The sequence below is a fragment of the Trichosurus vulpecula genome, chromosome 8, assembly GCF_011100635.1.
Source record: "Trichosurus vulpecula isolate mTriVul1 chromosome 8, mTriVul1.pri, whole genome shotgun sequence".
NCBI lineage: Eukaryota > Metazoa > Chordata > Mammalia > Diprotodontia > Phalangeridae > Trichosurus > Trichosurus vulpecula.
In genome coordinates this window covers 1732959-1759213 of record NC_050580.1, presented here as the reverse complement: position 1 = coordinate 1759213, position 26255 = coordinate 1732959, and the positions used below count along the sequence as shown (strand labels likewise).

Below are 26255 nucleotides of genomic sequence, written 5' to 3'. Positions count from 1 at the left end.
GCCCCCAAGCCGGGGACTGCCGGGGGCCGCCGGTCGGCCGTGTGACCCGTGGCGCTCAGGTAACGCAGCTCCGCCCCTCCCCACCCCACCCCGCAGCGCTAGGCGCGGCCTTCAGGGCTTGCCTCCCGGCTGGGACTAGCCGCTCGGCGCTCCGGCCTAGAACCTTCCCCCCGCATTGTGCCGCGGCCGCCCCCCACTCTAGGGCCTGCGGAGAGAAGCTGCGGCAGCCGGCGCCCGGTGAGTCTGTCATCTGTCGGCCCAGCTCGGGGGTGGGGGTGCAAGCGACCCTGGCAGGGGTGTCCAGACTGGGCCCGCCCCTGGGCACCGTGGGGGAGCCCCGAGGCCGCCCTCCGGGCTTGGCTGAAAGCCGATCAGAAAGCGGGGACCCCGGCGAGGCGCGGAGATGGGGCTGCGGCTGCATTTCCTGCCCCCGCCCCACGTTCCGGGGCCCGGTGGGGGGAGGGGGCAGAGAAAGGAAAGATGATCCCCATCCCCCTCCCTCCTCCGTGGCCCCGGAGCTGCAGGTAACGCGAGGGCGAGGCTGCCCGAGCCCAGCGCCAGGGCGGGGATGTTTGCCGGGGAGGGAGCGGCGGCCACTGCCCCGACCTTGGCCCTAGCAGCGGGGGGGCGGGGGGGTGACGGGGGGCTGGGCCCGTGGTTGGGGCCTCGGCTCGTGGACGCCCTGGCGGAGCCCCTGGACGGCGGGCCCCCCTCTGCGTCCGCCGGGAGCCTTCGGGTGGGCCCGGCCTGGGGCCCCGGGGGCCTTCCCGAGCGCGCCCAACCCGGGCCCCGACCCGCAGTCTCAGTCCGTAAGGGACAGGCTCCGGGGGCCCTCGCTGAGCGCACCCCCTCACCCCCGCCCCCGTTCCCATCCCCCCCACCCCGGTGCTGCTGGGGGTGGGGCCCGGCGGGAGGCGGGGCCGAGGAGCTGCGGCTGCTGCGTGCTGGGGGCGGAGAGGCTCGGGGCGCCGCGCTGCGGCCCCGCCTCCTCCAGGTCGCGAGCCCGCACCCACCGACCCACCCTCCGTGGGAGCCGGGCCCCCGTGGTCCCCCACCTCCCTTCCCACAGCAACCTGGCCGTGAGCCCGGGTGGCGGCGGTGGCCCCCCACGAGACTCGCAGGTGGCCCCCCTCGGTCCTTTCTTCCAATTAAGCCGGAGGGCCCCCGCCCCGTGCTGCCTCCCCCTCCCTCGCCCCCCTCCCGGACCGGGGGCGCCCCGTTGGCCCGGCGGGGGTCTGGGCTCCCCAACTCTCTACCCCCAGGCATGGGCGGGAGGAGGGGGGGCGCGGCTCGGGTGCCTCCTCCCTTCCCGAGCCTGACCCGGGGCCAATTGTTGCAGAATTCGATCGTGGAACGTTCCCGGGAGCGGAGCATTGTGACGTCAGCGCCCCCAGCCCTCGCCGGGTCCGGCCGGCCGACGGGGAGCCATGGCGTCAGCGCGCCGGCCCCCGCTCTAGCTGAGCCGGGAGAGCGCGGTGGCGGCGGCGGCCCGGCCGGCCGGCATGGAGCCGGGCGCCCCGGAGCTGCGGGTGGGCTGCCGGCTGCCCGTGCGGGTGGAGCAGATCGTGAACGTGGACACGCTCGTGGTCACCCTGAGCTGCGGCGAGCGGAGCTTCACGGGCATCCTGCTGGACTGCACCAAAAAGTAAGGAGGGGGCCCGCTCCCCGGCCGGCCGGGCCCGACAACTTTGTCCGGGCCGGGCCTTCGGGAGACGGCGGCCAGCTGGGCAGGGAGAGGGCGCAGGTCAGCAGCGGGGCGGGGGGGGGGGGGGGGGGGGGGGGAGGGGCACGGCGCGGGTCAGCAGCTGGGCGGGGGCGAGGTGGGAGGACCTCCCCCCAGTTGGATCGTCCTCTGCCGCTTTCGATTTCTCTTTGAGCAGCCCGCTTTAAAGGGAAGCTGGGCCATCGGTGACCTCCCCTCTGGCTGGCAGCCCGGCGGGCAGGCTGGGCACTCGGTGCCTGGGGATCCACGGGCCTGTGCTAGAAACCTCCAGGGTCTGCCGGCTGCAGCCGCTCGGGGGGCCAAGGCACCAGGCCAGGGGCAGCCCCGGGGGCCCCACGCTTCCAGAGGGCCTGCCAAGGCTGGCTCGCTGGCCCTGGGGCTTTGTGGCTCGGTTACCTGCTCAGCCACCACCCCAGGTCAGCGGTGGCTCCCGGAGCTCAGGCCCGGGGGCTAATTCAGACAGCTTTCTTTGTTCCCAAGCCTTCCTAGGAGAAGGGGAGGTTGTTGGGAAAAAATACATGTATGTAGTCCGCTGTTGGAAAAGCAGGGGCCCCCCCAAAGCCGTGACACCCCCCCCTCCCCCACCCCAGGAGCCGCTGAGGCCCTGCCTTCCCAGGCCTGGAGCCCTGCAGGAGCTGGTGAGGGGGCTGGCCGCCTTAAGGAGGTGCCTGAGGAGTTTACAGGAGCCTGCCTGCTGGCCCCAGGGCCTGGCCTGGTCAGCCTGCCTTGGTTGGCAGCCCCAGGGTGGCCTAGATCACCCCTTGCCTTGCTCTAGTGGGCCCCTGCACCTGCCTGTGAGCCAGCCCTGCTCTCATCTGCTACAATGTGTCCTGGGCTCTGGGCTTCAGCCTTACGTGCCCAGTCAATGATTGAGCATTAATCAGATACCCAAGTGTTCTGGCCTGGCTCTGTATCAGGCCATCATTTGGAAACTGCCCAGTCCCTTGGGCCTTGGGCAGGCTAGGCCTCAAGTTTTTCCTTCTTCCTCAAACGTTCCAAACCGGCTGAGCGGAAGCCATGATCTCTGACAGTTCCCATGCTGACGTTCTCTTCTTAATTATCTCGGCTGCAAACCATTAAGACTCCAGGCCCAGGAGGTAACATGGTCTCCCTCCCTGGAATGAGAATTTGACCCCGATTTGGCAATAACTTCTGGGCCGCTTCTGGTCCTGGGTTCAGAAGCAGGCTGGGTGGACAGGAGGGGCTGAGAGGCCACAGGAGCTAGGGAGGCACCCTCCTGTCCCTCCTACAGCCCCCTGGGGGCCAGGGACCTGGGGTGGGCAAGTCCTCCTGGGAGAACCAAAGCTACTGCCCCCCACTTCCTTTAGAGTGGTCAGGCGGGGGAGGGGGGAATGGGGAAGGGGTGGGGGCTGCTCTGCAGCTTAAAAAAAGGGAGCCAGCACTCTGTGTGCTCCCCCTTCCCACTGGGCCCTGGGCCAAGTGCGACAGGCCAGGTTCTGTCGGAGTTGTTGGGGGGCAAGCTGAGGGCTGAGACAGGCCCCTTCTGTGTGGGCAGTGAAGGGCAGGCTGGTAAACTGAGGGCTAGGGGTGTGTGAGGCTCTCTCTGTGCAGGCATGAGGGGCAGGCCTCGGTTTCCATGCTTACATTTGTCTTTCTTGGTTCATTGTGTAAGGCCATGTGCTTGCTGCCCCCCCCCCCCAGGTCAGTGTTTGGGAACTTTCTGGGACTTCCCTGCAGACCAGCAGAGGCTGTGGCACCTGGGTCTAGTTTGGCCAGGAGCCGGCTACCTCTTGGGGGGTCAGGGCAGGAGGCTTCCAGGCGGCTCCCAGAGTTCCTGGACCCTGAAGGTGAACTCGGCTTTGTAGCTCTGGGCAAAGCCTGGCAGACTGAGCCTGAGTCCTGGAAGCTGCTTCTAAGCAGCCAGGCAGGGGAGTCTGATGGAAGCTGTCCCTGTAGAAGCCAGGCTGAGTGACCTTGAATAAGTCATGGTTCTAGGCCTCCAGGAGGATGAAGGTGCTCCTGCTTGTCTCCCAGAGCCCTGAGGAAAGCTCATCGGCCCCTGAAGCTGGGGTCGTCAGCATTGCTCATGAGGGAGCAGATCCCTCTGGCCCCATGCTGGGCAGTGCAGGTGTTGCCAGAGATGGGCAGGCCCCTGCTAGGGGCAGGAGAGTATGGTGGTCTGAGAGGGCTGAGCTGTCAGGGACCTCTGTGTGTGTGTGTAGAGGGCACCCCAGGGACCTCTCCCCCATCTCCTGGGGCCATGCTATGTGTGACTCAGGGGACCCCCCCCCCCTTCCTGGGGGCAGCCCTGACACCTGGCATGGCCCCTACCTCTTGTCCACCAGGGCCCGGCCTCCCTGCCATCCTTGTCTTAAGTCTTTCCTTTAAGAGAGTGGCATATTCATGGTTCTTTGACTCTTGTGCCAGTTGGGTCTACTCAGGGTCAGTAAGAGCCAGGCAGACTCGAATATGGCCCCAGAAAGTGGGGGTTGGTATCCCCTGGGCCACATGGCCTGGGCGCTTTCCTGATGGATGGGCCGGGCATCAGGGAATTGGGGACTCGTGGGCCGCAGTGGGATTTCAAGGGAAAGGATGCCTGGGCTGGCATCCCCAGGCTCGGGGGATGTCAGCTGTTCCTGAAGAGAATGTTTCAGGCCGCCCGCTGGCCAGAGTGGAGAAGCCCACAGCTGGGGTCGGTCACCTGCTTGGCCGTCTTGTGCCTCCCCAGGATACCCTTGGAAGCTATGAGGCCATGGTGCCCCTCGCCGCAGAATGAGGGTCTGGTATGCCCTTGGCCCCAGGACCCTCCCTGAAAGTATGTTGAGTCTCATGCCAGAGGTCTCTGCCCTGGACCCCAAAGCCTGTGAGACCCAGCAGAAACACCTACAGCGGGCATCTTGTACTGTCCAGGAAGTCACAGCATGAGTCATGTGCTGGTCTCCCTGCCTTGGGCCTCCCTCTCCTGACAGCCCCCTGCCTACCTGCTCAAAATGGGGAGAGGGCTTCCTGCACCGTGGCCTAGGCTGCTGGGACGCTCATGAAGGGCTCTGCAGACCTCTCAGAGCCGCCCAGGTGCTGGTGGGTACTGCCTTCCTTCAGGTGTAGGAAGGGGCCAAGACCAACAGGGGGCCAGCAGCATGTGTGAAGGAGGCTGGGAAGCCCCCCGTGGAGAGGAAGAGGAGGGGGGCTGGGGTGTCCTGGGGATACGGGGGTGCAGTCAGAGGCAGGAGGCCTCAGAGGCCAAGCCTTGCGCCTTTATTCCCCAAGAGGCACCAGGGCAAACAGAAACAAAAAGCGTCCTTGTTTTCTATCTCAGTCTAAGCCTGGGCCTGGGTCTGTGACCTCTGAGAAACCTGGCTGCTCCTTTCCCCAGGTCTCCCTGCTCTGGCTAGTGGTTTCTGAGAGCCTCCGACACCTGCCGGCCCCTGATTGGCTGGAGACCCCTCCCTCCGGTGTTGTTCCGTCCTCTTCTGGGGACATGGGACCTTTCTGGGAGGCTGCCTGTCCTCAGCTGGCTGTGCGGGCCCTTGGGCCTGCACCTGGGGCTCTGAGTGACCCTGCAGGGTCCTTTGGAGGAGCTTTTCTCTTGTGCTCTGAGGGGTCTTTTGGGGGGTTGCTCTCTGTTGGTTTGTCTTTGGGGAACAGCTTTGGTCGTTGGGCACCAGTCGCTGTCCTGGCCTCCAGGTGTTTGTACCAGTTACCTTCATATCTTCGGTGTCAGGACCGTTATCCGTGGTATCTGAATTTTTCCCAGGCTGCCGCTTCCCTTCTCTGCCTGGTTGCATTCACTTTGCGCAGAATGGAGATATTCTCCATTTTATCTTTTATAATCTGGAGCCTGTTGGTGGCTTAAGACTTTGCCCCCCTACCCCCTGGCCGTAGCAGGGATGGGCTCTGGGGCCACCTGGGGAAGCCTCAGGGAAGGCAACGAGTAGCAATTGGAGTCTCCGGACGGTTTGAAGCCTGCCACTGACTGTGGGACAGTCAGGCTCTGCTCCTCATTTTCCCCTCTGTAAAGCAGAAGGTCCTGCTGGGGCTCTGTCTCCCAGGAGAAAGAAAGATGGTGAATTTGAGATTCACTTGGGGGCTGGCTCCTGGGGGGATGAACAGCCCCTCTTGAGGTGACCCCTTGGCCTGATGGAGGGAAGGTGGGGAGTCAGGAAGACCTGGGCCTGCATCCCTCAGGCACTCACTAGCTGGGAGTAAGCCTCAGACCCCTCTTCTGTACAGCGGGGCTAATTTCACTGACCTTGCAGGCTTGGAGTGAGGCCTCTGGAGGAAAGGAGCATGTTAACGCCTGCTTTGATGACACTGGGTGCAGGCTTCTCTCACTTCACCCCAGCCCTAGAAGTGTTGCCCGGGAATCATCGGGGGCCTGGCAGGGCACGGAGCAGCCGCCCCAGATAGCACCTCTGCTGGCTGGTCTCCCGCTGCGGGCTCCAGGGCCTTCCACAAAGTGTCCTGGCCCCTTTGCTCAAAGCCAGGAGGAGGCCTCATGTCCAGAGCTCTCAGAGTCAGTCTGGACTGGACCCCACGGAAGCTTCTGGATCCTGTCAGCCGGCCAGCTCATTAACCTTTGGGCACCTGTGCGGTCTAGGCCAAGACGATCCCAGTGGTACCCCAAAACAAATTTGCTTCCACACAGACAGCGTGTTGGCTCTTTGGCTCTGGGTGAGCATCACGGAGCTCCCCCACCCATTGCTGACGCTAAGAGCACCCTCCTCCCGCCTTCTCCCCAGTAACAACATTCTAGACCAAGGTGACCGTCAGCTTCACCTTCCTTTCTAAGGCAAGGGGAAAGCTGCCTTTGGTTCTCCAGAATGTGACTTGCTGGGTTTACAGGTTTCTGCAGAGGGACCCCCACTTTTTGGCCAAGCCTGGATGGGAATTCATCTTCACTAGCAGCTGACAGCCCGGACCATGTGGGCATGATAGGTGGGCAGCACCGAGCAGGGCTTAGCACCGTGGAGAACAGGGTGCAGGGGGCAGGTGGTCCTTGGAGCAGCTTGCCTTCCCTCATCCCCCTTCCCTAATGGAGAGGAAGGAGTCAGGGCACAGGGCTCAGCAGTGGAAACACACCATGGTGTGGTCACAGCCTCCTCCTGTGCGAGACTGCAAGCCTCGGGCTGGTGGGGCTGCTCCCAGGCCCAGAGTGGGCCCTGCTGGCAGCAGCTGCGTGTGTAGGCAGACTGGGAAGAGAAGGCCAGGGTGCGTTGATTGGGCTCTCTGCAGCTGTGGCCTGATGGGTCTAGAGTGGATGCCATCAGCAGCAGACAGATGCACTCACCCTCAGTGAGGGTCAAGGAAGGTTGTACAGATGGGACCAGGCCTGGGACTGGGGGGTCCAAGCCTCCATGTGCCAGGAGCTGGTCTAGGATTCTGTTAATGGCCTTGGAGGGCTGGACCAAGCCTAGGCAGCAGTAAGAAGGGCCCTGGAGGTTAGCAGCTGGGGTGGGAGGAGGGCTCCCGCCAGAGACTTCCAGCCAGGAAGTGTTGGGCATGGCTGGGCGAGGCAGGGCATAAGAGTGCTCCAAATTAGGGGGTCCGTGGGAGAGGAGGTGTGGTCATTGAGGGCTTCAGGGGGAGGCATCTGTGAGCCAGCCTGCAAAGGGGGGGCCTGCCATTGGATGGGACTTAGGGAGCACAATATTAGGGCGGGGTACAGGTGGCCTCATGGTAGGAGCAGAAATGGCCAGGGCCTCATTGAAGCACCAAGGGACCCTACCTGGGTAGGTTTTCTTGGGGCTCTTGGATTTCTCTGCCATTATCATCCAGGTGGAGAGAGGGGGTGTACGTGTGTGTGGGTGTGTGTTGTGGGTCACACATACATGCACATAACAACAGCGAAAGCAACCCCACTGTGGGCCAGGCTGGATGGGTCCCTTCTTGCTGCCTCTGGGATTGTGGGTCTTGGTGTGGCACTGGCCTGGCCCGGTGTTTAAACCAAAGTGCTTTGCTGGCTGTGCTGTGGGATCCCTGTTTCTCAGGAGCCTCAGGCTGGTGGGTTGCCCGTGCTTGGTTTGGGGCAACGGCTGCAGCTTGGCTAAAGGTGATTGGTGCCTCCCCAAAGCTTGGCACAGCAACGGTGACTCCAAGGCTGGGGGCACCAGGCTGTCCAGGGAGTGCCAACCTGACCCTGTCAGAAAGGGAGCAGGTCAGAGGTCCCATGTTGAGGAGCTGGGGATCGGTCCTCCAGGGGCCTCCGCTCTGCTGGATGAGGTCTTGGCGTTTGGAGGGCTGCTTGTTGGGAGTGTCTGGGTTTCCTCTCCACTCACCTGGGAGCCCCTGCAGGCTGTTCTGCTCAGGGCTGATTCTGTGGCTCTGGAGATGACACTTCAGGGACGTCTTTCTCCAAGTCTGGGGCCGTGGTTGTAGTCAGTTTTCTCGTGTTTGTTGCTGGTTTGGCTCTTCTGCCAGGAATGAGACTGAGCTTGGTCTGGGGCACATGAATCTTTGCCCCCATAGCTCCTGTTATGACGTATGACAGAGCTTGGGAGGGCCAGGCCTCCTTCCTGAAGTGGCAGGCTGCTCGTGGGCCGCCACAGGCATTGGCGAAGGGCTCAGCTTGAGCTGCGGCTTCGGATGGTCAGAGGAATTTCTCTCAGGGTTGAGTGATTGTACAGAGGGAATTGTTGGAGAAACTGGAAGGGGGAATGAAAACCCAGTTAGACATGGAACCCCAGGGCTGGAGGCCCCCTTGAGGACAGGCCTAGAAGGATGCTTCGTGTTTACTTTATGCTCAAAGCAGTTTGAGAATACATGGATCTTTTAAACGTATTTGTTGGAGAGATCTAGAGTCAGTCATGGCCGCTGGATGCCAAGGAGAAAGAAGGAGGTGTCTGACAGCATGGCGTCCTTGCCTCAGTTTCCTTGGGTGACACAGCAGTGATTGGGGTGGAATCATCGGCAATCTTGTTGGGATTGCTCAAAAAAGAAACCGTCCCTGCCTTCGGTGGGGTATAGCTCCTTGCCTGTTGTGGTCACGGAGAATTTAACTTGTACAGGCAAGACCAGCAGTGGCTCGTGGGTTTGTTAAATGACTTTAATAGATATTAACGTGCAGATAATAACGTCCCACCACAGTCCTGAGAGTCCTGGCTACAAAAGCCAAGTGTGTCCCTGCCTTCTGGGAGCTTCTGTTTTGGTAAGGGACCGAGGTGGAGTCTTTCTTGGTGCAGTGCCAGTATCGATTTGATGATCAGTCTCGGTGTTCCGTCTGTCCATCTGTCCAGAGAGAACCACGGCAGAGTGATTGGCTGAGACAGACGGCCAAGTTTTGGGTGATTGGATGGGCAGTGAAGCATGGTTCATGGTTGGGGCTGGCCCACGTAGTGGCCTCAGGGCTTTGGTTCCAAAGCCAGGGAGTTGTCACCTAAGCCAATATTAATTGAGGCAGATAGGGGCTAATAGTTGGGTTTAGGGTGAATTCTGCACGTAAAGCCCCAAGAACAAAGAGTATGGCCAATGATCTGTGTTTCCCCTCTGGGCCCCGAGGCTGGGGACCCTCCTGTGCTGCAGACTTCCTGTTGGTCTCCCCACCCAGCTCTTGTCTAGTCACAGTATTTTAGCATTTTCTGCAGCACCCGGAGCCGTGGGTAACCTGCCATTGGGTGGATGTTATAGGGGTCCCTTTTCTTGGCAGTTACAGATTAAACAGCTGCGAATGTTTGTACAGGTGGGACTTTCCTCCTTACCCCCAGCTCCCATCCTGTTTACACGTCTTTGGTTAATATTCAGCACTGCATTGGGTGGGTCAAGGAGCATGATTTACTTCGGGGGGCCCTTTACTGTGGATTGCTGACTGTACCAAGTTTGTACCAGGCTGCAATCTCACCAACAATGTATGAGTGCCCATCTCCCCATAGTCTTGCCGGTGATGTGCGTTAACGGAGCATCCTTTTCTTCTTTGGTCCTCACATCGGCTTGCGTTCATTAGGGTTTTGAACTTTTGTCCTTGGATTCTGGACCAGACACCAACATCAAACCCTAACTGACCCGTTCCCGTTGTTCTGGCGTTTGGATGGACGCTGGAGGGGGAAGGGAATGAATGATCTGTGATACCTCCTACGTGCAGGGCCTCATGCCAAGCGCTTTACGATCCCTACGACACCTGGGAGGCAGGTGCAGTCCTGAGCCCCATTTTCCCCTTGGGGAAACTGAGGCAGGCAGTGGTTTAGTGACGTGCCCGGTGTCACTGAGATAGTCGGTGTCTGAGGCTAAGTTTGAACTCCAGGTCAGGTGCTGGGAACGTTGCCCACGTGAGGGATCCTGGCCAGCTCCCCGGTGTCATGTTTCCCTCGTCCTCTGCCTCGTTCCCCCGACGCCTCCTTGGTTGCCAGCTCCCACACGGTCCTGTCTTGGCGGCCTCCTGCCCGCCGGTGTCCCTCTTTCTTGGGTCCTCCATCTGCACGGTCGCCTGAATGACCCTGTGTTGTTTTTCACTTGGAACCTCCAGAGGCTCCCTTTGGGGACCTCAGGCAGGTGGGCCGGGCCCTGGTGCCAGGAGGAGACGGGGCAGTCAGGGCTTGGGCCTCTCTAAGGACATGTGGGAGGTCACCACAGAGAGGGGAAGACAGAAGGGCCGGAAGAGCATGCGGGTACGTAGACCCAGGAAGGCCACGGTCAGGAGGCTGGTCGGGAGGCTGGCAGAGACGTGTCAGTTCGCTGGTGTCAGAAGCCACACCAGGCTCCCTGGCCTCGGGGAGTCAGAGTTGGCCTTTCCCCCAGGCTCTCCCTGTGTGACAGGGCTTTCCCCAGGCTCTCCCTGTCCTTCCCCCAGACCTGCAGTCAAAGCTCCATCTCTGGGCTTCCCTGCCCAGACCCAGGAAGGACCAGGACCACCCCTATCCTGAGTCCAGACTGGGCCCGGGGTGCTGTAGACCTGGTTCCCCCCTGCCCCCCCCCCCACCTTGCACCAGTCTGAGGGGCCGGGGCCTGGCGGGAGGTAGGAAGAGGTCCGTCTGTTCGGCACCCTGTCCCCCACCCGATTCTGATCTCTCTCCTGTCCCTCTCTCACTTCTGCAGGTCTGGGCTCTTTGGTCTTCCCTTGTCTTTGCCGAAGCGAGATGCTCCCCTATCAGATAGCTGCTCAAGTTGGGACCCGTGTGAAGAAAAAGGAGATGCCCAGGCCCCCGAGACCGTCCTGCCGCCTTCAGAGAAGCCCGCCGCGGCGGCTGAGGGTCCGGACCCTGCTCCGCCCCTGGTGCCCCCCTTGCCCGCAGGGAGCGCTCCTCCTTTCCCTCCCTATTTTGAAGGCGCCCCCTTCCCCCACCCGCTGTGGCTCAGACACACGTACAACCAGTGGGTTCCCCAGCCTCCCCCGCGGACGATCAAGCGCACCAAGAGAAGGCTGTCCCGCAACCGGGACCCTGGCCGCCTGATCATGAGCACTATACGGCTGCGGCCGCGGCGCGTGCTTTGTGAGAAATGCAAGAACACCCTGAACCCCGAGGAGAGCTCGACCAGTCAGCCCAGCACCAAGCCGCGGCGGCGGCTGAGCGCGCCGGACAAGGAGCCCAAGAAAGCGGAGGAGCTGGACTACGAGATGCGCAAGAGCAAGCGGGAGAAGAGTGCGGGCGAGCCAGTGCCCCGCAGCCCCGTCATCAAGATCTCCTACAGCACACCCCAGGGCAAGGGGGAGGTGGTGAAGATCCCCTCCCGCGTGCATGGCTCCCTCAAGCCCTTCTGTCCCCAGCAGGGCCTGCAGAATGGCAGCCAGGACCCGGAGGTGCGAGATGCGGGCTCCGGGGACCGGCTGGCCGGGGGTGGCCCGCCGGCCTCCATCCCCAAGCTGAAGCTGACCCGGCCGGTGCCTTCTGGGGACGCACCCCCTCCCAAGATCCGCCTGAAGCCCCACCGTCTCCCCCGGGCCGGCGGCAGCCCCGGAGGCGGCCAGAACGTCTCCATCTACAAGGCGGAGTTGATCGACCAGCTCGGAGACCTTCAGGGCAGCCGCGAGTCCCATGCATCTTCTGCCTTTTACGAGGACGAGTCCTCGCAGCGGAGGCGGCGGCGCCAGCTTGCTGAGCTGTCCTCCGGAAGCTCGGGGGAAGAGGACGACTTTGGCGGCTTTTCCCAGGCCAAGGATGGCCATGACAACCTGGCTTTTCTCATGAATTACAAGAGGAAGGCTGACTCATCCAGCCTGTCCGTGTGTAGCAACGACAGCCTGGACGAGTCCAGCTCGGACGCTGCGTCCCCCGACGGCTGCGACTTCCTGCCCGGGGACGATGCCTCCGTGTCGTCCTCCTCCCGAGAGGAGCGCAAGACGGTGCCCCCGCTGACAGTGCGGCTGCACACGCAGAGCGTGGCCCGCTGTGTGACCGAGGACGGCCGGACGGTGTCCGTGGGCGACATCGTGTGGGGCAAGATCCCCGGCTGCCCGTGGTGGCCGGCCCGCGTGCTGGACCTCAGCCTGAGCCAGAAGGACGACGGCGCGCCCTCCTGGAGGGAGGCGCGCGTCTCCTGGTTCGGCTCGCCCACCACGTCCTCCCTGTCCATCTCCAAACTGTCCCCTTTCTCAGAATTTTTCAAACTGAGGTTTAACCGAAAGAAGAAAGGCGTGTATCGGAAAGCTATTACAGAAGCCGCCAAGGCGGCCGAACACCTGAGCCCAGAAATCCGGGAGCTCTTAAGCCAGTTTGAAACGTAACTTTGACTCAAGGATCAGGTGAGTGATTGCAGGATCTTGGCTGAGGGATGGGGCCACTACAGGGTTCGAGGCCCCCCATGAGTGGAAGGGAGGGCCGCCACAGGGCTCTGGGCCCTCCATGAGGGAAAGGGAGGGCCGCCGCAGGGTTCTGGACCCCCCCCTCTTCCCATAAGGGAATGGGCAGGGGGAGAGTTGGTCCTTTTGGCTTGGGCTGGCCCAGGCCAGAGACGTTGTCTTACTGCTGGAGAGGAGGGAAGATCTTCTTAGGAGTCAGGCAGCTCGGCTTCTCTGGTTTAGAAAGTTTGGACCCCAGGAGGTCTCTCTGTTCCAGAAAGTTCCTGGGGAATCTTGGGGGGGGGGGGTGCGGCTCAGAGCAATAAGTCATTTAGGGAGAAAGGGATGCTTGTGGCTACCTCTCAGCCAACATTCCCAGTATCCCACAGTTCAGGGTTTGACCTTGGGGGAGCCTCTGGCAGAGGGGGCCCCTTTAGGGGTCTGGGGTTCTGTCCTCAGGCTAAAGGGCACCTCTCACTCTCCAGTAAAGAGGCTGCCAGCCAGTGAGGGGGTGGTCTCTGTCCCTCTACCCTTTGTCCTTGACCTGCTGGTGTGCTTCTGGTCTGTTGGGAATGGAGAACAGTAGTGGACAAAGACTCTTCCCTTCCTGTGAACTCAGAGCATCTGGGCTTGAAGCCTGTCCCTGCCTCACTGCTGGTGTGACCTTGGACAGGTCACTTCACAGGTGTGGGTCTGCCTCAGTTTCCTTACCTGTGAAGTTGGACTAGATGATCTACTGTGGGTTTTGGATCTTTGGCCTAGAGGCCAGGGGCCGCCGTTGAGACTGCATTTATTAATCACCTGCTGATGACACCGGGGACCACCACAGAACAGCCTTTGCTCCCAGGAAATGCTCATCCTGCTGGGAGAAGCAGAGTGTGCATACAAGAAAGTGGGGAGGGTCTCCTGAAGGAGGAGGGCGGGAGATGGGCTGTCCTGCAGGACAAACGGCCAGTTTGGCCAGACCATGACCCCTGCCAGATGTTAGGCTTGGGCACTTCTGAGGGGCTTCAGAAGCCAGTGTTCCTATGTTCCTGGAGGCCAGAGGGAGCTGCTTGGAAAGAGTGACCTGGGGAATCTCCTTGGCAGCAGTGTGGAGGCTGGAATGGAAAGGCCAGTGGGCCATTGTAATCATCCTGGTGTGTTGGGCGGAGCAGTGCAACAAGAGAGGACAGGGTCCCCGTGTAGCATGGACAGTCCCTGGCACCATATTGGATCTGGGGAGGAGTGTGGGCTAGGGGGAATGTCCACTGGGCAGTTGGAGGTGAGACTGGGGGTCAGCAGAGAGGTTAGGCTGAGGCTTTGGGGGAAATCAGCTTACTCCATTTTGAACAGGTTAAGTTGAGGATGTCCGTGGTTGAGTCTGCAGTGTTGAGAGGGCATGAGGGCAGCAGATGAGGGGAGTCATCCAAAGCCACGGCTTGGGGCACCATTGGCTTCAAGAGGGCGGCAGAGCCCTGGGCTGGTCCACCAAGGGGTCAAGACGGGCAGGGAAGGAGAACCAGGCACCAGGCAGTGCCCGCAAAAGGCTCACGGGGTGGAGGGGTTGGTTAGGGTGGCTAGAGGGACATAGGGGACCTGCCAGACCAAGGGATGTTGGGGATCCCCAATGGCAGAGTAGAGCCTGTGGAGGGAGGGAAAGATAGAGGATGTGCCCGTGCCTGGGTGTGGCTGTACTGGGGCCCAGGGAATGGGCAGGTCAGGTGTCTGAGGGACTCAGTCCTTATAGCGTGAGAGGGCAGGGGGCTGGCAAGAGACCTCAGATGGGAAGGGGAGGGGTGTAGACCAAAGCTGCCAGACCCTTAGACAGAGAGCTTGGAAGTGGGTGAGGTCTGTGAGGCAGAAGGGTGGATGCTGCTCAGAAGACCAGGGCCCAGACAGCGGCAGCAGTGATGTCCCCGGCTGGGAGCGACCCATATTTGGGAGGAAGGGGGGTCCTCCCGGGCACCCTGGATCCTGGGGGTGAGGCTAGGCAGGAAGTGAGGGCTTTGGAGAGCCAAGAAGTGCCCTTCCAGCAGGGGAGGATGTTCAGAGAGGGTTGCCCAGCCAGTGTAGAGGCCCCCCAAAGGAGAAGGAAGAGGCAGCTGCTCCTGGGAGAAGCTGCAGCACCCTTCAGTAAGGGCCAGCTCCTGGAGCTGCTGCCGCCCAAGGGAAGACCAGGCCCCCTGGCCTTCCTGGGCTGCACTTTTCCCAGCCAAGGACAGAGCTGGGTGCCTGGAAGAGGCAGACCGGTGAGGAGAAGCTTCCCATGGTGCTGGCTCGGGGACAGCCCCCACCCCGTCCTGCCTGGTGAGCATCTGCTCTGCCCAGCCGTGGGGTCTCCCAGGGCGTGAGCATCTTAGTCACTTCTCCAGACCCCTGCTCCTTGCCTTCGGGATCGATGGGGTGGACTCCCCGCGTGCTTTTCAGATGACTCCTCTGCCTGGCCCATACCCGGCAGACAGATGCCAGAGGAGGCACTGTCCCTGCCCCCACAAGTCCCTCTCATTTCTTCTCTGCTTTTGGGGGAGGCCAGTGATTTCCTAGCTTGGGGAGCTCTGCTGCAACAGAGTACATATCTGGTTCCCGGGGTCCGGGAACACAGCCAGTGTGGACATGTCGGGCAGGGCTCAAACCCAGCTTTCGTTCAGACCCTTCCGCCCTCAGAGAGGATATGAGATGACCAGGAAAGGGGGTTTGGGTATGCAGAGCCCAAATGCCCCTTCCTTTCAAGGGACTGTAGGTGCCTCTCTGATCATCCTCTGTGGGAGGGAGAGTCAGGTGCTGGGAATGTCCCAGGAGGACCCGATGATCCTGGGGAGCTCCACGTTGAGGGTCCTGAGGGTCTGGGGCTGGGAGGGGCAGCTCATGTGGCGATGACTCTCAGGCCAGGCAAGACAAGGGCATCCCCTGGCCAGGTCCAGGGCACACCCCCCACCTTTTCTGCCAGTCTTCTTGGTCCCGAACGAACCATGGTGGGTGGGGTCGTCATCCAGAAAGCAAAGGAGATGGTGCATTGGGCTCCTGAGCCAAGTGTGGTCTCACAGGTCCTAGTCACTCACTAGTCGGGGTCCCTGTGGAGATGAAGGAACCCGAAATCCTTTGGAAATGATTCATGGGAGGTGAGCAGACCCCAGGCATCACAACCCGTGTCAGAAGGCATTTGAATCTTGAGGGCTTTGGGGGCACACTCATGGCCTTGTCGTCCACACATTCCCGTGGCTGTCTGCACATCTGGGCATCCAGGCCCTCAGGCCGACGGGCCCGCCTCAGTCCAGGTCAATCTGGGCTCTGATGTAACAAGTGCAGGTGCGAGCAGTGGCCAGCTCAGGTGACCTCAGGCATCTGAGCTAGTGGTGACCATCTTTCCCTGGTCTGGGGAAGAGTCTAGCGTTTGGTCTGAGTGTGGCTGAGAAAGATGTCCAGGGTGATGCCATGGCTCCGGGGAGGGTCAGCTGGAGGAATGGGGAAGAGAAGCGGGGGGTGGCTGTGGAGGCAATTAACATTCTCAGGCATCGGGGAGGGGGGGTAGGTAGGGTCAGAGCGCTTCCAGTGCAGGTCCTTGACAAGAATGGGGGGGCGCCTACAAAGACCCTCCTGTGGGAGAAGGCTGGCCTTGTCTTCTATGCCCCCAAGGAATGTTTTGGGCTGGGCTCTAGCCAGGCCTCTTGTCAGAGGCCATGATGTCTGCTGCTTGGGGCTGGGGCTGCCAGGGCCTGGGGACAAATGGTCCTTGGTTGGGACAGGCTGCGCAGAAGGGCGTCTTTGTGGAAATTGAGCAGGTTACAGCTGCCCCTCCAGTGGGAGTGGTGGGGGTCAGGGAGGGGCCCTCTTAGGCCTAGTTCTGAGAGGGACAGATTTGTTTTCAGAGATAGGTTTATGACAATCTTCAGAATGAAGGTCCTTGTCTGAAAACTGACCCTGGGATTGAGTTCCTGAGAAATTAGTTAGGCAGCACATAAAGCACTGCCCTCCCGGCCCTTGAGGGGCTCTGTGGTGCTGGTGTGGACATGCCCAGGCGCCCAGACCGCCCCAGACATCCACTGTGTTCTCTTGTGGCCCATCCTGGGTCTCCAGACACTCGACCCTCACTTCCCTTGCCCCTGCTCTTCCCATCACCCTTTCCTCTTGAGTGTGTGTATGTAGGGTCCAGCCAGGTCCCTTTGGATCCCCTCTCCCTGGTGATGGGTCACAAGCCCAGGTGCTCTGGCCAGCATCCCCAGGGGGCCTGCCTGGTATGAAGAGGCTGAGCTTGTTTGGGGGTGTGGGGCATGGTTCCTCCTTCCTAGCCTTTTTCTCTTGCAGCACCCCCCACAGGGCTGGCCTTTCCTTGGACCTCCTGCTGCTTCCAAAGATGGAGGTGGATGCTTTGGGTCTGATGCCTCTTGCCACAGACTCATGTGTGAGGGGGTGCCCGGGCCCCGCTCCCTGGAGAATGTGGGAGAGAGCCAGAGGGACGGAAAGGCACTCCTGTCCAGCACCTTGATGTGCTCCAGAAGGCTGTCCTGAGGCCCAGCTGGAAGGGTCAGTCAGCTGAAGTGAGGGCCCGAGGCCACAGGCATTCTTAAGTTTAGATAGCAAGGAGAAGAAAAGAGGAGAGGGAGAAGGTGGGGGGGGGCTGGGCAGGCTGCAAGGGGTGGGCGGGGACCGAGGGGCTTCCCCAGGAGCAGGTGGGCCCAAGATTGCTCCCTCACCAGCCCCTCCTTTGTTTTGGGGGACAGTTGTGCGTGGTGGATTCCTGGAGGTCTCTGCCAGCACGCGGGGGGGGCCGGTGCCTGCCAAGGAGGCGGGTGGGGCGCTGCCCAGTGTCCGAGTCTGCCCCCGAGTGTCCTTCCCACCTCCATTTGGGAGCATGGAGAACGCCATGGTGCCGCTGTGGAGACGTTGGAAGCGTCCGTCAGGGAGCATTTATTAAGCAGTTCTGGACGACCCACTGGAGTTGGGCCTGGCGCGGTCGTGGCACTTAGCACTTAGGAGGGTGACGTGGGGGACACTGCAGGCAGGGAGACCTTGGGAGCAGGGGAGGCTGAATCGGGGTGTGCGTGTGAGGCTGGCAACGTAGACACAAGCCAAGGCATCCGGGGGCACGGGGGTGTGGGCTCTGGGGCACTGGTCACTGGAAGACAGCACAGACCTGGACAGTACTGAGACAGGCTGGGAGAGGAGGGGTTTCTGATTTGGGTTCAGGTTTGGACGGGTCCTAACTGGAGATGTCTAGGGTGGAACTCGGGGGAGGGTGGAATCCCCTGGAACCTGATGGGGTCACAGAGAGGGGGTCCCAGGGGTGGAGGGGCGGGAGCCTGGGGCGGGGGGTAGCTGGCCGGGGGACCCACGGGAGGAAGTGTCAGCAGGTTAGAGGCTGCCGTGGGGCCTGGCGTTGGAGGCCAGGTCAGGGGGAGCCTTGACTCAAGTGGAAGCCGCAGCAGTGACTGGCTGGTCAGCCCCCCAGGGCTCGGGGTGCTGAGACTCTTCTTGGATCCCTGGAAGGTGTATCCTGGGGAAGAGCAGAGAGGGCCAGGCAGGGCCCAGTGGAGGCTTGGCGCAGGGGCTGCCCTTTCCATGTTGGGGATGAACAACAGGCGGGAGGCGGATTCCCCCACCTGCCCTTTTTACAGACTGAGAAACTGAGGCCCAAGGTCGTGGTCATTCAGCTGCGTCCAGCTCTCTGTGGCCTCCTCGGAGGTTTTCTTGGCAGAGACGCTGCTGTGATTAGCCATTCTCTTCTCTAGCTTGTCTTACAGGTGAGAAAACTGGGGCAAATAGGGCGGAGTGACTTGCCCCAGGGTCAGGCAGCTAATAGTGTCTGAGGCCAGATTTGAACTCCTGACTCCCAGCCCTGCGCTGTATGCACTATGGTGCCACCTAGCTGCGGCCTCCCCCCAGGTCATAGTGTAGTCAGAATTCGAACCCAGGTCCAGGTTGTCTCCCTGAGGATTGTGGGTTGATTTTCCGGCTGCTCACTTATGACCCAAGGCACAAAGGCCCGCAGGATCAGACTGCTCCTGTTCTTGTGGAGTTGGGGACCAAGGCTTGCTGTCCTGTGCCAGACTGGACGGGCATGAGTGACCGCACCCGCCATTACAGTGATGCTCTGGACCTGTGCAGCCTTGTCCTTCCCGCCATGGGCCGAGGTGGGATTGGTGTCTGGGGCTTGGGGCTTCTGGGCGAGTGGTTTGAGTTTTCCAGGGAGATTCTCCCTTTGCCGTGGATGCGAATGGAGCCTCCGTCCCTCCACGTTCTGGCCATCCATGGGGGGCAGGGGCAGCGCTGGTCACTGGCCTCCTAATCGCCCGCTGGCCAGTCCTGTTGGAAAAACAATGCTTCTCCCATGGCCCAGATGGCCCAGGCTGAGTCCGGAGAGCTGAGTGAAGCACTGAGCATACAGTCGGTGCTCCATAAATGCTAGGTGCTGTTTATCACTGCTATCGTGATTCAGATGCTTGTGTGGGCTCTGGTGACCCGGTGACCCATGAGAAGGAAGGAGGAGGGGGAGGGGTAAGCCAGCTTCCTTTGGTGTCATCACCAGGGAGCCCCTAGTGCAGAGATCCAGGATGGGTGAGAAAGGGGGGTGTCCATACAAGGGGGAGGGCTTGATGCCTGGCCATGCCCACACGCTTGGCAGGGATCAGGGATGGGGGTGCAGGGGTGCAGGTAGGGGAGGGCTTAGTGCCTGGCTGTGCCCATGTGCTTGGAGGGGACAGGGGGAGGGGTACAGACAGGGGAGGCCTTGACGCCTGGCCGTGCCCACGTGCTTGGAGGGGCAGGGGTGCAGATGGGGGAGGACTTGATGCCCGGCTGTGCCCATGCACTTGGAGGAGATGGGGAGGGGTACAGACAGGGGAGGCCTTGATGCCTGGCTGTGCCCATGTGCTTGGAGGGGCAGGGGTGCAGATGGGGGAGGGCTTGATGCCCGGCTGTGCCCATGCATTTGGAGGGGACAGGGGGAGGGGTACAGACAGGGGAGGGCTTGACACCTGGCCGTGCCCACGTGCTTGGAGGTGCAGGGGTGCAGATGGGGGAGGACTTGATGCCCGGCTGTGCCCATGCACTTGGAGGAGATGGGGAGGGGTACAGACAGGGGAGGCCTTGATGCCTGGCTGTGCCCATGCACTTGGAGGGGCAGGGGTATAGACGGGGGAGGGCTTGACTCCCAGCTGTGCCCACGTTCTTGGAGGGGCAGGGGTGCCAGTCTGACTTTTTTCCCCTTTCCCTTCTCCCCAGGTAACTGAAGATGGGCACCCAGTTGTTTATGACTCCTGCCAGCATCCTGCCACGCTCCCCACAACAGCATCGAGGATGCCCCTGCCTGGGTGGGCATCGGGGTGGGCTTATATCTGACTGCAGGAAAGGGAAGTGAGTGACCCCCGGCTTGGACCAGGGGAGATGGTGCGGGGAGAGCGCGATGCCTGGCGGGGAGGGCTGCACTCACCCACTCTGAATGTATTTATTCCTGATTCAAAATACCAAGTTAGCTTAGATCCAGGGGCCGGAAGGGGACCTGCTTGAACACGTTGCTGCTGCTGCTTTGAAGAGGACGCCCCCTCCCCTGTTTGCGGGCCCCTCCCCCTTGCTCACAGGCCGTGGCCTTGGCCCTCCTGGCCGCCGGCCACCCCCCCCCCCCAGCCTCCCTGCCATCCGAGTTGAGGCGAGAGCCCCCCTGCCCCGCCCGCATGATCCGGTCTTCCACTCCAGCCCGTGCCCATCGGGATCTCCTCTGCGCCGGGCGCTCAGATCGGCTTGGCACTCTGCGGTGTCATGGCCAAGTAAAGAGAACAGACGTGGGGTGTGGGGGTTTGAGGTTTTTTTCTTCCTTTTGTCACTTTAAAGACCAAAAATGTGTGCTTGGAGCCAGGCGACTCTCACTGGTTTAAATGTACAAAGATCCCAAATAAATCTGTGTGTGTCAGTCGCATCCTGCGACTCTGGGCTCCCGTGTCTGTGGAGGGCTGTGGGGAGACTGAGCCGGGAGCCATGGGGGGCTTCCCATTTGAGGATGTGGGTTCAAATCTTGGCTCCTCCCTGAGGAACCCTCTAGGCTTTAGGGAAAACCAGATCCTGGAGCTGAGAGGCCCTCGGCTCTCCACACATCCCTGGGGAGCAGAGGGGGCAGGTGTGATTATCTCCCTTGTACAGATCAGAACGCTGAGGCCAGGCCATGCAACTTTTCGTGACAGACTCGAGTTTAATCTTGGAGGTTCTGGACTCTACCCATTGGGAGATGGGGCCACAGGGCCAGCCCAGGGGTCCCTGTCCCAGCCGCCTCCCCCAGGTCAGGCAGCTTCTCGGAAAGGCCCCGGAGGACCACCGTGCCCTCCCTGCAGTGGCAGCCTCTGGAGAGTGCTTGGCATGCCGACTGGCCTGGGCCTTTCCTCTCCTGTCCAGGAGCAGGGGAGGGGGCAGGCAGCCCCTTAACCAGGATCCCTCCTGGCGGGGCAGCGAGGCCAGTGAAGGCTGACAGGCTGGGGAAGCAGAAGGGGCCAGGGCCAGGGCATAGGGGGTGGCTGTTGCCAGAGGGAGACACTGTGAGGAGAGCAGAGTGTAAGGTCATGGAGTTGTGGGCTTGGGTGAGTCCATCTATATCTGCTGTGGGCGGGTGAGGCTGGAGGCGTGAGCCATGGGAACCGGGAGGCCCAGGGCATCTCCTGGGCTGGAGAGGTGGTCTGAGCCAGGAGCTGACCCCCTGGGCAAGGCTGGCCTGTTCTGGGGGAGACTGATCGGGGGCAGCATCTGTACTCATCATCCTTCCCTACCCAGAAAAGCAGCTGGGCTGGCATTGGGTGTAGCCCTGCAAGTTCATGGGGTGCCCTGGGGGTCTGCCCTGGAAGCCCCTGGTGGGGAGGGATGCGGGGTGGGGTTCACCCCGCCCCAGAGGCTCAGTCTCCATCTGGATCTGTGGGCAAGCATTCATTTCCAAGACCCCCAGCCGGGCCCTGGTACCTGGTGCCGTCTAGCCTGGCTCCAGTGAAGCAGCCCCTGCAGGCAGGTACCCTGTGCTCCCTGCCCCGAGGGGCAGGTGCTCCATGTGGGTGTCAGCGCTGAAGAGGGTCCCGCTGTGGGCCTCTGAGCAGGCCTCTTCTGGAAGAGGACAGCTGCACCCCATGCTGTCCAGCCCCATTTACTTACTCACTTATATATTTGTTCTTGAATATGCTGCAGTCACTTCTGCCATCTGCTGCATTCGAAGCCCTGGGGGTCCGGGCGCTGACCTGGGTAGGGTGGGGGGCTCCAACAGGAAGTGTTTGGGGGTGATGGAATTCTAACAGGGGTTGGGGAGACCTGGGAAGGCCTCTGGTGGAGGTGGCCAGGCCAGGCTTTGGGGGGACCAGGCCCCTGAGGGCATGGGGGTCACTGGCAGGCACTTCACCTCCATCTTTGCTGGCTGGTCCCATTTTACAGATGGTGGAGGGAGTCGGGGTACCTGTGGCCCTTCCCTCCCAGGACTGACAGGTTCCTCCTCATTTGGAGGAGGACCCTCAGGCCAGGGGGGCCGTGGCTTCCTCCCTTCCTCCTGACTGTCCACCCAGAAGTCCTCGCCAACGCCCAGGCACCTACTGGCGCCTTCACCTGCTTCCTCCCCTCATTAGAGCAGAAGCTCCCTGAAGCTGGGCACTGTTTCTGTTCACTTGTGTCCCCAGCACAAGGCACAGGCTTGGGCACGTAGGGAGCCCAGCCTTGTAGACTCAGTTTGACTTGGAGCTGATGCCTAAGAGTGGGAGGGTCTGAGCATGGGCTGAACCCCTATCCCCTGAGAGAGGCCAGAAGGAAGGGGGTCTCCTTTGGAGCAGCTTGGGACCCCAGAAGCATGCTTCAAGTGTCCGCCCAATACCTGCTGCTCATGTGGGAGTCCCCAGTGGCCCTGGAATTCCTGAGGGGACACCGATGGGGCAGGTTGATGTCCTTGCTGCTTCGGCCAACAAGGGCCCCTCTCTGAGCTTAGTCTGGGGTGGGGGGTCCGCAGGACACTGACAGCCCCAGCACCAGGCAAAAGGAGCAGCTTCCCCTCTGGAGTGGGGGGGGGGGGACTAATGGGGAGGCGCCTTGGAGGTCTGGTGTAAGTGCTACTCCCTGTGCCAGGTGGAGCCCTCGTTTGGGGGCCATGCCCGTGTCTTGGCTGGCACAGGCCACACGCCTGGGTGCCCTGCCTCAGCCTGCTTCTGCTCCAGCTGCTTATAGCCTAGGAGGGAGCAGAGAGGAGCAGCCATGGTCCCCATGAACCCCCACCAGGGGGGTCTCCAGCTTGGCCTCAACCAGGCAAAATCCTCAGGCTCCCAGCCTTATGCCTCCCCTCTCCAGTCCATCCCCACTCAGCAACCAAAGGACATTCTGCTGCTCCCTCTTTACTGCAGGACAGACTCTAAGCTCCTCAGGGCCCCCCACAACCTGGTCCCCTTCCCCTTCCGGTTTCTTTCCTTCCTGTGCTTCTCACGCCAGTCAGACCAGCCAGCTGGTTGCACCCCACTACATCTGCGCCTGGTGGGCACCAGGGCAGGCATGCCCCCTCCTAGAAGTGACGGACTTTATACCTCCCAGGAGAAAGTTAGCTGTTTGAGGGCACGGACCGAGACTGACCCACTCTGGTCATTGAGTCCCCAACCCCAAAGGCGTCCCCAGGGGGTCTCCCCTCAGGGTATGTCAGATTGGGCCGCCGGGGCAGGAGTTTGGAGGTGCTGACAGAGACCCCAGGCAAGAAGGAAGGTTATCATTTAGACATCTGTGCTGTGGTTAATCACAACAGGCTCTGAAAGGGCCCCCAAAAAGTCCTAGAAAGGGGTCTTAACTTCCAGCCCCCCCAGCAGAGGAAGCCCCAGGGCCCCACCTGAGGAAGGGAATCTGGCACCAACACCCACTTTTAATAGCTTGTGAGTTCTTACCCTGCCCTGGTGGCTGGAGGTGGGGCTGGGAGGGTCAGTGAAAGCAGGGAGGGTGAGGCTGGGGGAGCAGAGGGGCGTGGGGGGGCAGTGAGGGCAGAGGGGGGTGGGGCTGGAAGGAAGCAGGATGAGATGAGCCAGGTTCATCTTCTAGAACTTTTCCACTTGCCGTACAGCCCCAGAGGCCCTTGGGAAATGAAGCTGCTGCCCCAGGTTAAGGGAAACTCAGGTGGTGTTGCTGACCCGAGGTGCGTTGTTTTGGGCCAGGGGGCCTTTGGAGGTCCCCAAATTCGGCTGTATTTATCCTAGAGGATATCGGAATTTAGAGGTAGGAAGGGCCTTAAAGATCCTCGATTTTTATTAATGAGGAAACTTGAGTCCAAAGAGCACAAGTGATTTGAGCTCAGTCACTGAGGATTTGAATCCAGGCCTTCTGACTCCCAGAGTGGATGGCTGCCCTGAGAGGAGACCAGCCCCCCATCTCTGCAGGTCTTCAAGCACAGGCCAGATAGCACTTGTCAGGCATGTTATAGCAGGGTAGCATGTGGCAGTGGGGTCCATGGAGTAACAAGGTCCTTGTCCTTATAGAAGCGGGGTCCCTATAGTAGCGGGGTCCTTGTTCCCATGGCTGTAGGTAGAACTGTATGGTCCGCTCTAGCTGAGATACTGAGACTCTGGGACTCCAGACTGGAGCCCCCTGCCCTACCTCCCCTGATATAGGGCAGATCCTTGAAGGCCCCTGGTTGGCTCCAGCCTTCTCGGTCCTCCACATGGCCAGTGCCGTCGATCCCCGGGCCCTGCCTCCTGTTTCCGTTGGGCAGCCATGCCCCAGAGGCGCCATCCCGGCTTGGGTTGGCTCAGCCCCTGACTCGCACTGAGGGCAATGAGATGCAGTCCTGACTCTGCTGCCAATTCCAGTCCAACAGAGAGATTTCCTCCCCATCTTCCCCAGAAGGAGCAGATGAATCCTCCCGCCTCAGCACACAGCCCGGATGCGTCCTGCGCCTCTCTTCTTTCAGGGCCCTGGCCTGACATCCCCTCCTGGGTTCAGCCCTCTGCCCCAGACTTCCTCACTGCTCCCACCTGGGACACCCCTCCCCAGACTGGCCTGCCTTCCACCAATTTTCAAAGGAAGAAAGCTGGCTTCAGAGGAATCTGGGCTGTCCACAACCACAGTAGAAGAGGAATGAATCACATGAAAGCAGTTTCAAGGTTGTACCACCCGCTCCTCAGACTGGCGAAGGTGGCAGAGGAAGCCCAGGCTCAGGTGCGCTGTGGCCGTCAATGGTGTCTCTGCCCTTTGCACCAGCTCTGCACCCAGAGAGACCAAAGAAACAGGCAAAGGGCCCATCGGGACAGAGGTTCCTGGACACTGGTCATGGCGGCCCTCCAGGAAGGGAATGTGTGTGCTGGGAAGACTGCTGGTCTACAGGATGTCCAACGTCAGGGTGAAAGGAGCTCACCCCCACCTCCTGCCACAGAAAGGGAGGGAGAGGAAACAGGCATTGACTAAGGGAGCATCTAGGGAGCGAGTGTGTGTGTGTGTGTGTAGGGGGGTGATTGTAGCTAGGTGTGTGTGTGTGACTGGGTATGTGTGTGATTGTGTGGCATGTGTAACCATGTGTGGCTGCGATCGTGTGTATGTGTGTGGGGTGATTGTAACTGTGCACATATGGCTCTGTGGGAGTATGTGTGTGATTGTGTGCTGGGTGTGGTGAGTGGTTGTGTGTGTGTGCGTGCGCTGTGTGTGGGGGGGTGATTGTAACTGAGTGTGTGCATGTGGCTATGTGGGTGTATGTATGTAGTGAGAGTGGCTGTGTGTGAAACTACTGGTGTGGGGGTGTGATTCTGTGCTGTGTGTGACTGGTTGTGTGGTTGTACTCGGTGTGTATGTGGCTCCAGGTATAACCGTGATTGCGTGTGGCGCCTGTGCGGGATGTGTGGGTAGGTGTATGATTACCTGTGTGGCTCTGTGTGAGGGCAGAGCTGGAGCAGGGGCTCCTTGGGAGACATGGTGTGTGTGTTGGGGGGCGGGGCTTAGGAAGGGGGCAGGATTCAAACCCAGGTCCCTGAACTCCAAGCCCTCCGACCTTCCCGGCACCACGTGCTCTAGGAGCCTTGTGCTCTCCCTTAGACTCCAGTTGGGCCGGGACCAGGGGTGGGGTATCCTTTGCACAGAACAGCTAATGTTTATTACATTTTCTAATTAAAAATTGATTGAAATTCTTCGGAAGGAAGGAAAGAGCCGGGGCTGGACCTGGAGTGAGAAGACCTGAGTGTGAATCCTGCCCGCGCCTCTTCCTAGCTGTGTGACCTTGGCCATGCCTCGGTTTCCTCCGCCGTAAAATGAGTCTGAAGACCCCTGGACCCCTCGCCTGAGTCTTGTGCGGGCCGGCTCCGGTCCCTCGGCCGGAGGACTGTCCCAGGAGGCCCGCTCCCCGAGACCAGCAGACCCGCCCGAGGGGCGTCCGTTCCCTTTCCCAGAGCCACCCTGGCTCCGAGGCCGCCCCTTCTGTGCGCCACCGCCTCCGGGAGCACGCCGGGCTCTCTTGCCCGAGGCCACCCCAGCCAGTGAGTGCGCCCTCGGCAGCCTGCCTCGGGGGAGCTCGGATGGGGAAGGGGCTCCTGATCGGCAGATGAGAGGGAGCACATCGATGCCTCGGACCGCCCTGGGGTGGGGGGGGGCGGGGACTGCCTGCTTTAACTAGAAAGTGTCTTAATAGCAGCCGCCTCTGCCCTCCTCCGGGAAAGCCCCCCCCACCCCGCCCCTCCCCCCTCCATCCCCTCCCCACCCAGGTCTTCATCCCCGCCCCTCCCCCAAGGCCTCCATCCCCTCCCCACCCAGGTCTTCATCCCTGCCCCTCCCCCAAGGCCTCCATCCCCGCGCCTCCACCCTCCATCCCCTCCCCATCCAGGCCTCCATCCCCGCCCCTCCCCCAAGGTCTCCACCCCCGCCCCTCCCCCCTCCATCCCCTCCCCGCCCCTCCCCCCTCCATCCCCTCCCCACCCAGGTCTTCAT

The 26255-nt window shown here is 61.2% G+C and overlaps 1 protein-coding gene across 1 annotated transcript; it reads left to right on the top strand.

Moving 5' to 3' along the window:
* The first annotated feature begins 1408 nt into the window (after positions 1-1408).
* Positions 1409-20288, top strand: PWWP2B (PWWP domain containing 2B). The gene is made up of 3 exons (XM_036734196.1): positions 1409-1645; positions 10709-12353; positions 19590-20288. The coding sequence occupies exons 1-2, from the start codon at positions 1503-1505 to the stop codon at positions 12333-12335; spliced, it is 1770 nt and encodes a 589-aa protein (XP_036590091.1). The 5' UTR covers positions 1409-1502; the 3' UTR covers positions 12336-12353; positions 19590-20288.
* The last annotated feature ends 5967 nt before the right edge of the window (positions 20289-26255 follow it).

Bases quoted from the DNA above. Each gene is read 5' to 3' on its own strand.
- PWWP2B (XM_036734196.1), top strand. From the start codon at position 1,503: ATGGAGCCGGGCGCCCCGGAGCTGCGGGTGGGCTGCCGGCTGCCCGTG. The intron at 1,646-10,708 runs GTAAGGAGGGGG...TCACTTCTGCAG, and splicing joins CTGCTGGACTGCACCAAAAA to GTCTGGGCTCTTTGGTCTTC.